Here is a 14,810-nt window from a genome sequence, read left to right as displayed (position 1 = left end):
AATTCAATTAAACAAATTATAAAAATTAAAACCTCATTAAATATTTAAAAAATATTAAATAAAAAAATAAATTAAACCTAAATTATGAAAATTAAAACTATATCAAATACTTAAAAAAAATATTAAATAAAATCGAAAAAGTAGGAACCTAAAATTAACTAATAAAAAAACACTATCCATAACAAGCACGTAACGAAGGATCTGAAATAAAATCCTCGCATTTTGGGGGACTGAATGGCGGTGTAGAAGCGAGAGAAAACGACGTCGCTTAAGATGCGGTGAAATAAGGGGAGATATTGTGCCCTAAGCTAAGCAAATTTAAAACCCTGATTTTGTTGTGGGTGCAGTGAGAAACGCGGAGCAAGGAGGATGGGAAGGTCACGAAGAAAATACAAGCAATCAAGAACCAAGGTCCGAGTGGGTCTCCCGAAGAAGAACCCTAGGCTTTTCAAACCTTCTTTTTCCGTTCCACCGAAGCTCTTGCAATCCCTCGCCGACGAGCCCCAATGGGACGACAAAGGCACCGTTAACCACAACTACCATTCATTCGGCGTTCTCTCCGACCCCAACTCCATCTCTCATCCTTCTCCCGCTTCCGAATCTATCGATTCCGGCAGTGATCTCGAAGAAGACGGTCTCTTATTACTCCCTCACTCCTTTCATCCTCATATATGCATTCAATCAAACAATTAATTATTGATTTGACGTTTTCACACTTGCTAGTGTCACTAGTTTTGTTGTTATTATGATATTGGAATGATTATTTAGTGTTCTGTTTGGTTGGTGTAGACTTGAAATCAGCCCTAGGAAAGAAGAGAAGAGACGGGAAAAGTGCGCCTCCTCAGCCCCTCACTGCAATGCAACGGATTCATATTGGACGCCTCGTCGATAAATACGGAGATGATTATCAGGTTTGATATTATATTGTAATTATTCAATAGTTTTGCTTTTATTGTTATTGTTTCAGGTATTGACGTAGGTTTTTTTATGTTGTTTTTGTTGTTGTTCTGTTTGTAGAGTATGTTGATGGATATAAAGCTGAATCCGATGCAACATTCGATTGGAACTTTGCAGAAGCTGTGCATTAGATATCACATGTATCAAAACAAGAACCCGCTCATTTTGGCCAAATGAAATGGATGGATTTGACCCTTTTGCCCAAATTTTGTGCCTCTGAGGTGTGGTCTTTGAGAAATTTTGTTAGTGTTTTCGAATTTATAAATTATGTGGTTTTATGTTGTGCTAACCTGCCACCACCAAGATTTTGAAGTGCTAATTATGATTGAGAAATGTGTTTAAATTAATTTAAGTCTCAATACAGCTGAGTGCGTAATTTGGATAAATTTCTAACAATATTTGCATGGATCCAAAAGTGTGCAGTGACCAATTCAGTAACACAAATGTCGCCATGATGCCTGTTGCACGAAAACGAGGAACAGAGTATATGAGCTCTTTTATTACATAATAGTGGGTGGATAAACTGGAGTTTTTTCCCCCTCTTGTTTTTGAGGGTTCTTGTGCGCATGCTGATCGTTGCCAAATCTATTATAATTTGGATTTCAAGTATACTTCAGTTGTGTAATATTCTAAAATGAATTTTGGAGTCTTCATAATTTCTTAAGTTTCCGATTTTATATTTTTGTGAATTTCATTTTCAGTATGTGCATTTGAACGTTGTATTCTACTATAATTGTTGCACATTTAGAATCTGGGTAAAATATTGACCATCAGTATTTATAAAAACTGACAACATTTTAAAAGAATGACTGATGTCAATGTAACATGTATTTTCTTTTGAATTTTACTCAAATATGTTAGCTAGTGGGGTAAATGTTTATCCAAATATTGTCTGTGGAAAAGATAAATAACATGTTAGTTATTCTTGTGACGGTTGGTCAAGTAGCTTTGCATTTTCTTAACTAAAATGATTTCTTTAAATATATAATATGATCTCTTCGTTTAAAGCTAATATGATCTAATATTTGTGTTTACAATCTATATGGACGTAGTAAAACAAATCGATATTTTTTTTATTAATTTTCTTATTTTACATATGTAATTAATGTTTCCTAAACTAGAGAGGCCGTTGTTTACATTGAACAGAGTTTGGTACGAAAAAAAAGAGATATATGTAATGGGTGATACAAGGTAGGAAGAAATGAGATGAATAAGGAAATGAAGAGAAAGTGAAGAATTGTTTGTTTTTACTTTTAGATTCCCACAAACGCCCTACACTGCGTTTCCCAGTGCTCCTTCACTTGCTTAACCCTCTCTTTTCTCTCCATCCGAAGCCTTTGCTCCCAGTACTCTTTGCACCTGTAAAAATATTGATTTTTTTTTAAGATTAAGAGAAATGGAACACAATCGATACAGATTTTTTGCATCCATCCCTTGTCCACATGACATATCATTCCGATCTCATTTGCTAGTAGAATAACTACTAAAATAATAACAATGGATTGATATCCACCAATAATTGTAATATCGTCTTTTCAATTAATTATCTAAAATATTTAAATAAATTATGAGATTATAATAAAATTAATATTACGATGGGTTGGCCAATTTATAAGAAACTAATGTATTCAGATGTCCCTACTTATAAAAGATCATAAATTTGTTGTTTCACTTATGATTAAATTCAACGTGAGTCCAAAAATAATACTTTAACGGTAAAAGGGTGCTAAGCAATTTAATTTGAAAGGGAAGAAGACAGGAAAAGTTGGCACAAATTGTGCAGCCCCTGAAGTAATTGTTTATGGATAATTTTGTATGTATTTTGCAAGCATTGCCACAAGGATTTGAATTCAATGGATGAACCAATTGCTGGAATCACTCATGAGAGGAGTCAATGAAAAAAATTCACGACTTCGCATCCAGCTTCTACTTTTGGTAGTAAAGGTGCTAAGAAATTTAATTTCCAAGGGAGGAAGGCAGAAAAGGTGACACATTGTGACGCCCTCAAGAAATTCTTTAAGGATGGCTGTAAGTACTTTATAAGAAGTATGATATATTCTTAATGAAAACAAGAAAAACAATCTTCCGTTGCGTGGTCATACTTCTTGCAATACTTGCAATTACCCTAAATATTTCTTCTTTGGCTTCATATGTTGATACAAGGAGAGAAGTATTTCACTTTTTTGGGTAAAGGGTCTGCACATAGAGAGCAAAAAACGCAGCTTGGGAGAGAAAAGAGGGAGAAAAAATTCTGAAGAATTTTTCATCGTGCAACCTCTATAAGACGACAATTCCATGCTCGTTCACCATTAGATTAGACTGAAACTTTGACAAAAAGATTCGCAACACATGGTTCTTCATTTTTACCTTTCAGATTTGTTAATTGGAGGTCTGAGGTTAGAGATATTGGTCTTGCACAATAGCTCTGTTTTTAGGTTTTCTTCTCTTTGTTCTTCAATTTTAAGTTTTATTGCTTTGGTGCTTTGGTCGGTTGTAAACACTTGTTTATGCTTTCAATTAGACTCTCTTGAACTTATAATTGATCATAGTGGAACTTGATTGAATGACTTGTGACTGTAGGTTTTTACTTCTCACATTGAGAGGGTGTTCCCACGCTAAAATTGATGGTGTTCTATATTGTGATTATCGTTATCATTTTTATTATTGTTACTCCTTATAGATTCTTGCAAGTTAGGGAATTATATCTGTTGCATTATCTGGTATTTTGGTTGCATTATGTTGTTTTTTCCATCAAAGTGGTATAAGAGTTCCTTGGTTTAGGGTTATATTTACTTGCTTGAATAATGGAGGCAAATACAAATATGATTGCTTTAAATGGTACAAATTATCATTTGTGAAAAGGCTAGATGAAAGACTTGTTATTTGTGAAGAAATTGCATATTCCTGTTTTTGCTACACAAGCCCGATTGTCTAATGAAGAATGGAATTTTGAGCACCAACAAGTGTCTAGTTTTATTATACAATATTTATAATCATATTTCTAGTGAGACACATGCTAGAACTTTGTGGGAGAAGATTGAGTCTTTGTATGCTTCTAAGTCAGACAATAATAAATTTTATTTGTTGAATAGCTTGATGAATTTGAGGTATATGGTTCCATTTCAGATCATTTAAATGGATTTCAAGGGCTCCTAGATCACTTGGCATGAATGGGTATAAACTTTGATGATGAAATTTTGGGACTATGGCTACTGAATACTCTACCACAATCTTGGACGATATTTCGGTTTTCAATTACAAAATCGACTCCAAATTGCCAATGGTAAAGAGCGATGCTCTTAATGAAGAGATGAGAAGAAAGGTACATAATTTTTCATCTCTGACTAAGATGTTTGTCATAGAAATTAGGGGGAGAATTCAAAAAAAGGGACTGAAAGGTGGTAGAGAAAAGAGTAGGAGCAAGTCTAAGTCAAGATACAATAATACAGAGTGTCATTATTGTAATAAAATTGAGCACATTCATAAATACTTTTTTAAGTGGAAAAAGGACAACAAAGGCAAGCGCAACTAGAAAGAGAATGACCAAGATGATGATCGTGTCACTACTACTATAGGTGGTGATCTTGTTCTTCTTTGTGACTTTGTTTTAGTCAATTAATCTTGTATATGATGAGAGCATGTGAAATATTAATGGCTGTGCTACATTGCACATTATACGAAGGAAGGAGTTCTTCACATCTTACTTACACTTCTACTGATTTTGGAGTGCTAAAGATGGGTAACGATGGTGTTTCAAAGGTTATTAGTGTTGTTGATGTCAGTTTGCAAACCAACACGGAAGTGCAATTATTACTCAGAGGAGTCAAACATACTCTATACGTTCGCTTTAATTTGATATTTGTGTTTTTTCTTGATGAGTCGTTATCACAATCTCTTTGGTTCTGGTAAATGGAAGCTCACTAAAGATAACTTGGTTATGGCCAGAGGGGAGAAACACTCTAAATTGTATTGAACTAAAGCTCTAATTGCTAAAGACAGTGTGAATGCTATGTATATGGATGTATCTTTGTGGCACTAAAGGCTTGGTCATATAAGGGAGAAAGGGCTTAATTGCTTTGCTAAAAAGGATGTGCTTTTGGGATTGAAGAGTACAGAGCTGGAGAAATGTTCTCATTACATGACTAGTAAACAAACAAGAGTATCTTTTAAGAAGCATCCCCCCTAAAGAAAGTCAAAGTTGGTTGAATTGGTGTATTATGATGTTTATGGCCCATTGAAGGTAAAACCATTTAGTGGTGCACTTTACTTTGTTACTTCTATTAATGATTGTTCCAAGAAGCTATGGGTCTATGCACTTCAGTAAAAACATCAAGTAATTGAAAAGTTCAAGAAATTTCATGCTTTGGTTGAAAGGCAACAAGGCAAGAAGTTGAAATGTATCTGTAGGAAGTAGGGTATTAGACATGAAAAGACTCCTTAAAACTCCTTAGTTGAACAGCTGAGAAGATGAACAAGATTTTCATTGAAAGGGTTAAACGTACACTTTCTGAAGCAAAGTTGCCTAAGCATTTTTGTGGAGAAACATTGCTTACAGTTGTGCATGTTATTGATCTTAGTCTTACAATTGATTTGGATACTATTGTACCAGACAAAATCTAGTTTGATAAGAATGTTAACTATGATCAGTTGTAGGGCATTTGTTTATGTTCCAAAGGATGAAAACACTTATCAGTGTTATCCCTTTTGGTAAGAGTACAACTTTCCATTCTAGATCCAAACATATTGATGTGAGGTATCATTGGATACGTCATGCTTTGGATGCTAAGTTGTTGGAGTTGGAATATGTTCCATGATGACTAAGGCATTGCTAAGGCAGAAGTTTGAAGTTGTGATATTATTGGTTTTGCAGTCACCTCCACATAGTTGTGAGAGGGAGATTTATTGAGTATTAGCCTCCCTTCCTATATGGAGAAAAGGCTCAAAATTTTGGTCAACCCACTTTGACTCACTCTTCAGAAGAGAGGCGACTACCAAGTCAGATTAGTAAGTGCATAGGGTTTGCACACACAGCAAAAAAAAGTAGCCTGGGGTAGAAAATTCAGCAGAATCTTTCACTTTACAGCCTCTGTAAAATGGTAATTCCAAACTCGCTTGCCATTGGATGGAGCTGAAACTTTGGAAGAAGGTTCGCAGCACATGGTTTTTCATTTTGACCATTCAGATTGTCAATTGGTGATCTGAGACTAGAGATATTGATCTCGCATAATAGCTCTGTTTTTAGGTTTCTCTTCTTTGTGTTCTTTAATTTTGAGAGCTTTATTGCTTTGGTTCTTTGACTGGTTGTTGGCACTTATTTGTGATTTTAATTAGAATCTCTTGCACTCATAATTGATCATACTGGAGCTTGATTGACTGACTTGTACTCATGAGATTTCAATTCTCACATTTAGAGAGTTCTCTCACGCTAAAATTGGTGGTCTTCTATATTGTAATTATTGTTGATACTCCTCATAGATTCTTGCAAATTAGAGGAGTTATATCCGCTGCATTATCTGGTATTGTGGTTGCATTGTGTTGTTTTCCCTATCACACCTTGTGGCTAGACTTCTAGCAATAATTGCAATTATCCTTAAAAGCTTTTTTTTTTCTTGTGCGCCATATGATAAATTTAACCATCTTGAATATATACATGAATATACAATTATAACAGATAACAGCAATGAAAAAGTTTTGACGCTAATCTCACTTTCTCCTTTGAAAAATGTTATACATTCATGAAATTCCTTTTCTTAAAGTTTTTTGCCCCTCAGGGAATCATCTCGTGAGAGTAGAATGAATCAATTTGCTCAATGGGATAACAAATTTATAATCCCATAACAGTTGGTAAGGATCTATTTTTTTTCTTTTATAATTGACCTAAGCTTTCACAGTACCAATTGTATCATAATTCGATAATTTTTTTCGACAAATTAATTGAATATTTAATTGTCAGATAATTAATAGATGATATTATGATTGCTAATTAATAGCAAATCACAATAACTATTGGAACAATCTCCTGTGTATAGTATTAATCAACAATAAAAATATGAGTCATTAATACTAAAACTAGAATGAAGAATAAATATACGTCTCTAACACTACAAGATAATACCCGGTTTTAAGAATAACCTCGTACCTTCGACCTAGCAGAATATTCAATTCTTCCAAGTGTATAGCATCTTTGTAAATTCCTTGCTGCAGTCAGCAAGATAAAAAGTGTTAGTTGCAAGCCATCTAACAGTTACAAAAATTGGTCAGCATTTAATATCCTAAAATAAGTGAACAGATAATCTTCTAAGCTGCAAAAAGAAGTTGAGAAATTACAGAAGAGCTACTTAAAATATTCTGGATCTAAAGTTTCCATCGTAGAAGTCATTATAAAGCTAGGAGTCGAAGTGTAATTTTGAATCTCACATTGAGTACAACTTTAGAAAATTGAATTATATAACGAAAAACACTTACAAATTTGTTGTCTTAAAATTTTGGTTTATAAGTGGTGTAATAATCTCTTATGAGTTTGTTCATAATTCATTTGAACTGAATCTTCTTGGGGTATCCCCTTCAAAGTATCCAACAAACTGAGTAGTGGTAGTTAGAGTCTTTCCGCTTGAGAAAGAGTATACTAAAGTGAAAACAACTCGTGCACAGTAGATATGGTTATTAAAAACAGCTAATTTGGCTTTGTAATTTTATTGGTCATTAAGTCATATAATTAAATAAAACCTCAATCACAAAAGGGTGAATTTACAATTTATTAAGGTGTGTATCATATGTATCAATTAACAGAAAAGTAATAGAAGTAAAGCAGATCAATCATCTCTTTAGTGGATTGCTAAAACAAGTTGTGGGAAATCTTAATGCTTATCAATCCGGTTGCTACCTGTCGGCATAGAGCACATTTTGCTTTGGACTTTGCTTCCTTAAGTCCATCGACAATGGTAACTGACGCAGCTAAGCAAGCGCAGGTGTAGCAGAAAATGTGGCCGCATGCCAGAGAAACTGGATCAAACACTGTATCCTGTCAATCAAGAATCATATGAAAATTATAAAGAGAAATAGTGAAGGACTATAACCAAACAAGAGTCTTTCATGCAGAGAAAGCATATTGATGTGAACAAACTAAGGTGATGTTGTCAAAGCGATCTTAAACCAGATTCAAGTGCATTAGGGCAATTTGCTAGGAAAATATTGAGCAATATATGGAGGTGTGTGTTGGTCATGTGACATTGCGGCAGAAAAGCAAAGATAATATTATCAAGGGAGAGAAAAATTAGTTTCATCAGAAAGTAATAGAGATATACGGAGGCGAGAGATATTAATGGCCAATAAAATAAGAGATATTAATTGATTCAAAATGCTAGCAATACAATAATTGGCCACTAGCAGCAAATTTTCTAACGAGGCAACAGTTAAACAGACTTAAAAGAACAAAACTGAAACCTATCCAACTCCTCAAAATTAGAAAACTGACTTTGACTTGTTCAAAACATAAATAAATTGATTATTGTAAAGCAGTGGCAGAGTAGTAGCAGTCCTAAAATAACACTAACACACTACACCTTGCTTTAGAGACTGTAAACACTAAGTTTCATTTTCAGAATTTCAAACTTGTTTGCTGGTAGAGATTTAGTAAGATATAAGCTATTTGCTCTTCTGCTTTGCAATACACAAGACTTATAATACCATCCCTTTGCACTTTTTTTCAAAAGAAAAAGCTCTAGTTTCTCATGGAATCCTAGATTGTGAGAAATAGTTATTACAACTTTATTGTCAACAATGATCATAGCGATCTTCTTTCTACTCAGATTAAGATCACTCAATTTCTTCCTCAACCACAAGACTCTATTAATAGCAGTAGTTGAAACAATAAACTCTGCTTCATCACTAGATTGAGCTACTATTTCTTGTTTCTTTGAACTCCATATCCAAGACTAAAGCAATGAGGTGCTTTTCATGTCTCTTGTAACATGCATCTTACCATTTCCATAATGTATTTGTTTATTCTCTCACTAACTCCATTTTATTGTGGAGTGCATGGAGCTATGACCTTGTTTACTATGCTAGCATCTTCACATTGAATTCTCTCGAGGTGTACTCTTTTTCATTATCTGATTGTAAAACTTGAATGGTGCAACCACTTTGATTTTCCACCATTTTCTTGAACTTTATAAAGACTCTAGCCACTTCTTACTTGAATTTTAAGAAAACAATGAAGCAAAATCTTGCAAAATCATCAATGGAGGAAATAAAGACTACCTTTGAAAGATGGTGTTCTTTGTGGTCCACATAAATCAGTATGGATCAATTGAAGCTTCCATGTTGCCCTTTATGTTGTTTTCAGAAAAGGTTTCATGCGCTACTTTCCAAATTGACATGCTTGGCAACAAGGAAGATGATTTCCAAAATTAGGTAGACCCTTCACGAATTGTTTTGTTTTATGCAATAACAATCCTTGATGATGATAGTGGCCAAACTTTTTGTGCCATATCTCCATGACACTTACCTAGAAAGGAAAAAAAACATGTTCTTCCTCTAATAGATTAAAGGTAAATGACTAGATGCATATTTTATCAGAGTTTTATCTTCGAAATAAACTTTGTAATCCTTCTCCATCAATTGACCAACACTCAATAGATTTTGGTCAATTTTTGGAACATAAAGAACTTCAAAGATAAATTTTGTTTGAAGACAACTTGACAACTTTCAATTACAATCATATATTTTCCTTTGACTGCTTTATGTTTCCCATTTCCAATTCTAACTTTTGAAGTTTTTGCTTTTTAATTCCTTGAACAACTCCTTGTCACGAGTCATGTGATTAATGGAACCACTATCAATTAACCAACTTCACTTGAATCACTACTCGAGAAACACATAGCAACAAAGAGTATCCTCCTACTCTTGATTAGCAACTTAAGCATATGCTTCTTATTGTTGAAGTTTTGCTCTGCATATCATCACTTCATGACCAAGTCATTTACAATTGTTGCATTTTGCATCAGGCATTTGTCAGCATACGAATGGAGGGTGACCCATTCGAATATACAATGCTGACATGGAGGGTAGGTTTCGTTTTACTCTTTTCTTGGTTGCAGTATTTTCAACTTATTGTTACCTAAAAACTTATTCTTGTAGTTTTTCTTTTCATTTAGTCCATCTTATTGGAACTAGGCTTGTAAAGCACCTTCAATTGAACGATCTTGCCTCATAAGTCATGTATGACTTTTGCCAAAGTGATCTTGGACAAATCCCTTGTATTCTTCAATGTGGTTATTGATGTTTAATGTCTCTGGAGTAACGTGACAAAAAGTTTTTAAACTATTATGGAATAAAAAAATTTGTTGCAAGCAATCTAACCTTCTTAGCAAAGTTTAGTAGTTTGTTTGAGTAACCCTTAATCGTCTCAAATTCAGATCTTGCATGTCTCAAATCAGCTCGTCCCTTGCATGTTCTTCCTTCAAGTAATCCAAGATTGACTTTGGCATCTTGTGGGTCATGATCCTAGTAAATATGGTATGAGAAACGCCAGCAAATAGGTATGACTTTTCCTTCTTAATTTTTTTTTTCTATGGTTCTTTATTTGGGCCATGGTTAGATTTTTAGATAGCGGATGTATTTCGTAATTCTCTTCCTTGTCTTCCAACAAATCCATAGCTTCTAGGTATGACTCCATACTTACTGCCCAAAGGTTATAGTTCTCTCCATCGAGGAATAACTTATGAGAAATTCGATTCAACATCCATTTTACAAATCCCTCAAGAAGATAGCACACCAATTTGGTGGTTATGTGAAGTTGGAAGGAGAAAAGCAAAGATAATACAATGGCAAGGAAAAATAATTTTCAGCATATATAATATGTAGAAGTGAGAGAGATATGCTTTTAATTGATTCATAAAGTACATATGTAGCCAATAAAATAGCTGACCACTAACAACAAATTTTCTGAAGAGACCACAATTAAACAAACTTCAAAAACAAAAAACTGAAACCTATCAAACTCTTAAAAATTAAGAAACTGATTTTGACTTCTTCAAAATATAAACCAAAGGATTATTGTAAAGAGCCGGCAGTCCGAAACACAACAACTAACAGTCTGGATTATGCAAACCATTAGCATACCCAAAATCATTTGAATCAATGAAAAAAAAAAAAGATTGCTAGGAAGCATCATGTATGGGGGAAACAAAAAGGCTATGTTCTGTTCAGATTTTCATGAACATCCTTTAAATTGATTAGATCCTACTTGCATCTGAGCAGCAGTAATCTTCAAACATACAACCTGAGTATATTTGTGCAATCCAAGTGAAAACGTACAATATGGGTGTAATGCACATACAATGAGAAATTCATCCAACAAATGAAAACAAGTAACTTACCAAGCATATGGAGCATGTTAGGTTAATGTCAATTTTGAAGGAATCAAAGAGCTCACAAGTAAGTGATGGTTTTCCATCCTTGAATGTGAGATAACATCCATGAAACAGTGCAGATGCCTCCCTGGACTTGGCTTTTGTTTCCCTCAAGTTAATGTGTAAGGCAATAAGCTCAGAAAGCCAAGGACTCTGAAGAATTTCCTTGTGCATGGTCTGGACTTTTGACTTGAATAATTGACCTTGCTTGGAATAATGAATCTACAATCATAGTAGTTGTGAGAATATAAATTAAACACACGGCTTAGCATGGATTGTCAAAACTAAAAACTTAAACTAACACGGGAAAGAAACAGGGAACAACTTGATATCTATACACACCTTGTCATACTTCTTTAATATTTTTCGAATTGCAATGGCATTTATGAGTGCATATATGACTAGATCTTTGCCTTCTTGGATTAGACCAGTACGATTCCTATGCAATTTTCCTTTCAACATGAGAAAGTATTTTCTGAAGCCAGAAGCAAGATGCACTTCCAGCAATTTCTGCGCTCGCTGGTTAAAGCACCCTACTATCTCTGACATCTCTTTGAGAAGGGAAGGGAAAAAGGTCCCATCGCACACTGAATAATTAGATTAATCAAGTTAGCATACCGGTTGCTGAAGATATTGAAAGGTTTAAACCCTCCCCAAAGAGATATCCTTCCTTAAAATTATTGCTATCATCTTATAACGCACAAAAACTATACATGACCATCTAACTACACAACTACAGTTCTTGAATCCAAATTAAGAACATACATCCTCGACGTTACTCAAAACAATAACATAAATTATAAACTATGCATGTCACCATCAGAAATATCACTTCAAACAAAATTGTAAAATTAACCGTCATGAATTATTCGCCATTCCCTATAAATAACTATTTTTAGTGAGATAATCAATGTTGACATAAATGTGATAGATTTCCATGCAATGGAGTGATTGAATGTGATATAAAATAATGACCTCGGCAATGATCGGGGCAGGTGGGTGTGGAGACTCTCCTGCACCTTTTCATGGTCTTTTTGAGCTTCTTGAAGCCAACAGCAGGGAGCTTGTGGCCATGCCCTTGAATGTAACTCTGGTAGGTCTTGCAGAACTTCATGCTTTCTCAGAAACATCTATGGATTGATCAATCAATCTAATCTCTGATCATAATTTTATAATTCTAGTTAATCAATTAATCATTACAAAACAAACAAAGAAACAGAGAAAGCGTAATAATTTAAAGAAGAAACAAGGTCAAGGTTGAATCGCAACTAACGAGTGGCCGCTTCTTGTTTCCGTAATCATCTGCCCGCCATTTCTTAACGATTTGACCGCGTACCAGAGGAAGCTTTTACCGTAACTGACCAGTTCTATTCTTCATATTTTATTATATTAAAAAATATATACAATTTATAATTTTATTATTTCTATAAGTAATTTTTAAATAGAAAATTAATACAATTTAAAAAATTATGTAGTTATTTTTTTAGAAAGAAAAGTTATTTAAATTTATTAAAATAAAAAATTATTCAATTATTTATTTTATTAAATAAATAAAATAAATCAATTATTTTATTTAATGAATAAATAAAAAATAAATTTATTTTTAATAATTTTATTTATTAATTTTATTATTATAACAAAAATAGAATATACATTTATTATGCAGTATGGCAATAAGAAATACTTATTTTTAACTTGTTTAAATAATATAATTAATTATGTTTACAATATTACAATGAGCTACTATTTTATTATATTTCTTCCCACTTTTATGAAGAAAGTTTTTATTATCTCTCATCTCCTCCTTTGTTTTCTTTTATTTACATATATGATCGTCAAACTACCAAGTATCTCATGATGAAAAGTGGTGGTGTTCAATGTCTCGTGTAATTTATTCTTTAGGCAAAATTTGATATAGACCATTATTTTTTGTGGCACTGATCAATCATTTAGGTCATGGTTAGGAATTTGAGCATAAACAGTAATGATTTCTATGAACACTTGTTGTTCAGTGTACATCTCTGACTTGCAGGACATATAATTCATTAAGTAATATCTTTATAGATGTAAAAAAATGTTGGTTAAAACCATTTAAGCGTCTCTATTTTCGTAAGGTATTTCCATTTTGGTCCCCTTCTTTTAAAACTTTCCAATTAGGTCCTTAAAAATGCTAATTTCAAACAAATTAACCCCTGCCGTTAAAATTGAGTAACGGTGTTAAATCTGTGCAGAGGTGGATAGATGACGCTTTCAACCATTAAATATCAGACGAAACATGGCAGAAAACTGAGTGATACGTGGCGTTTTATCCATTCATTAAAAACGCTAATTAGATTTTTAACTGTTAAAGCATTTGAAGAATGAAATTGTGAGTTTAAGTTCTGAAGTAGGAGACCCAGCTCGACATATTTAGGGTTCATCGGTGTTGAAGAGGGAAGTTCTACAGTAGAAGACGCAACAATGTCGATGGCTCATTCTTGTTCCTCTTCAACTTGCAATGCATGCGGAAGAAAGCATTTCCGTTCTGCTTCGAGCTCTCATGGAGATGGAGGGTGGAACAAGAAAGATGCATCGCTGATCTGCCATTGGGGAGAGAAGAGTGTGTTGAGGACTGCAAAAACGATGAAGAATCGAGGGAAACTGTTCTAGGTTTGCCCTAGGTATAAGATAGGAAGTGAAAATGGAGGATGCAACTTCTTCAAATGGTTTACTGATTGGGGAGTTGAAGAAAGTGTTAGTTGTGAGGTGTTGGAAGCAAATGATGAGAGGTTGTTGAAGACTTTTGAAAACCAAGGTGTTAAGCAGATCTTTGATATGCAGAAAGCTGTGATGGGTCTTCAAAGTTGGATGAAATATTTGGTTGTGGTTGTTAGTGTTGTATTTATAATGAACATGATTATAATTGCAATGCTAACGGGAAGGGTTTGATAATGTATTTAGTTGTAGGTTTTGGTCAGGATAATGTACTTAGTTGGTCTGTTTTGGTATTAGTTGCAGGATTTGGTCATGCTATTGTAGTTAGTTGGTCTGTTATGGTATTAGTTGTAGGTTTTGGGTAATGTTAATGTTTTGTGCTCTGAAGATGTACTGCTTCAGATGTTTAAGATGTTTAATGTACTGCTTGATATGTTTAATGAAAATGATATTTTGGAAAGCATGAGTTCAGATTATTGGCACCTGATTGAAGGAGTAAAACATCATTTATCAAACTTGTTTATTGCCACCTGATTAAAGAAGTAAAACAGTAATTGTATTGATATATATCAATTTGAATACAGAACTTAATGAGTAAAATAGGCACGGGAATTTCATAACTGAAACAGAGATTTTTATATAAATACCAAAAGATAATCATTCATTGTTCATACAGCCAACAATGTATAGGATAATATGAGTTATTACATGAATCATTCTTCAGGTGGCATATTACACATGGTACCA

General features: G+C 33.7%; 2 protein-coding genes across 4 annotated transcripts; one reads left to right on the top strand and one right to left on the bottom strand.

The window, feature by feature from the left end:
• The first annotated feature begins 235 nt into the window (after positions 1–235).
• On the top strand, positions 236–1,657 carry LOC106771207 (nucleolar protein 16). Of its 2 annotated transcripts, none has more exons than XM_014657141.2 (4): positions 236–634; positions 790–911; positions 1,018–1,178; positions 1,381–1,657. In XM_014657141.2, exons 1-3 carry the CDS (start codon positions 370–372, stop codon positions 1,132–1,134), a joined length of 504 nt encoding a protein of 167 aa, XP_014512627.1. In that variant the 5' UTR covers positions 236–369; the 3' UTR covers positions 1,135–1,178; positions 1,381–1,657. The 2 variants fall into 2 exon arrangements, with proteins under 2 accessions (XP_014512627.1, XP_014512626.1); XM_014657140.2 differs by having other exon boundaries at positions 237–634; positions 1,374–1,657.
• Positions 1,658–1,812: 155 nt separating this feature from the next.
• LOC106771472 (probable E3 ubiquitin-protein ligase BAH1-like 1) lies at positions 1,813–12,722 on the bottom strand. 2 transcript variants are annotated; one of them, XM_014657460.2, is made up of 7 exons: positions 12,639–12,722; positions 12,345–12,526; positions 11,712–11,956; positions 11,337–11,591; positions 7,841–7,978; positions 7,097–7,155; positions 1,813–2,316 (listed from the first exon to the last, which is right to left on the bottom strand). In XM_014657460.2, the coding sequence occupies exons 2-7, from the start codon at positions 12,481–12,483 to the stop codon at positions 2,211–2,213; spliced, it is 942 nt and encodes a 313-aa protein (XP_014512946.1). In that variant the 5' UTR covers positions 12,484–12,526; positions 12,639–12,722; the 3' UTR covers positions 1,813–2,210. The 2 variants fall into 2 exon arrangements, with proteins under 2 accessions (XP_014512946.1, XP_014512947.1); XM_014657461.2 differs by having other exon boundaries at positions 12,643–12,718.
• Between the last annotated feature and the right edge of the window lie 2,088 nt (positions 12,723–14,810).

Source organism: Vigna radiata, chromosome 8 (genome assembly GCF_000741045.1).
Source record: "Vigna radiata var. radiata cultivar VC1973A chromosome 8, Vradiata_ver6, whole genome shotgun sequence".
Taxonomy (NCBI): domain Eukaryota; kingdom Viridiplantae; phylum Streptophyta; class Magnoliopsida; order Fabales; family Fabaceae; genus Vigna; species Vigna radiata.
Note: the sequence above shows the minus strand (reverse complement) of the source record. Positions and strands in the feature narration are given on the sequence as shown.

Coding starts and splice junctions, on each gene's coding strand:
- LOC106771207 (XM_014657141.2), top strand. CDS start 370: ATGGGAAGGTCACGAAGAAAATACAAGCAATCAAGAACCAAGGTCCGA. Junction 635..789: donor CAGTGATCTCGAAGAAGACG/GTCTCTTATTAC, acceptor TGGTTGGTGTAG/ACTTGAAATCAGCCCTAGGA. Junction 912..1,017: donor AATACGGAGATGATTATCAG/GTTTGATATTAT, acceptor TTCTGTTTGTAG/AGTATGTTGATGGATATAAA.
- LOC106771472 (XM_014657460.2), bottom strand. CDS start 12,483: ATGAAGTTCTGCAAGACCTACCAGAGTTACATTCAAGGGCATGGCCAC. Junction 11,957..12,344: donor CTGCCCCGATCATTGCCGAG/GTCATTATTTTA, acceptor CTAATTATTCAG/TGTGCGATGGGACCTTTTTC. Junction 11,592..11,711: donor TATTAAAGAAGTATGACAAG/GTGTGTATAGAT, acceptor CTATGATTGTAG/ATTCATTATTCCAAGCAAGG.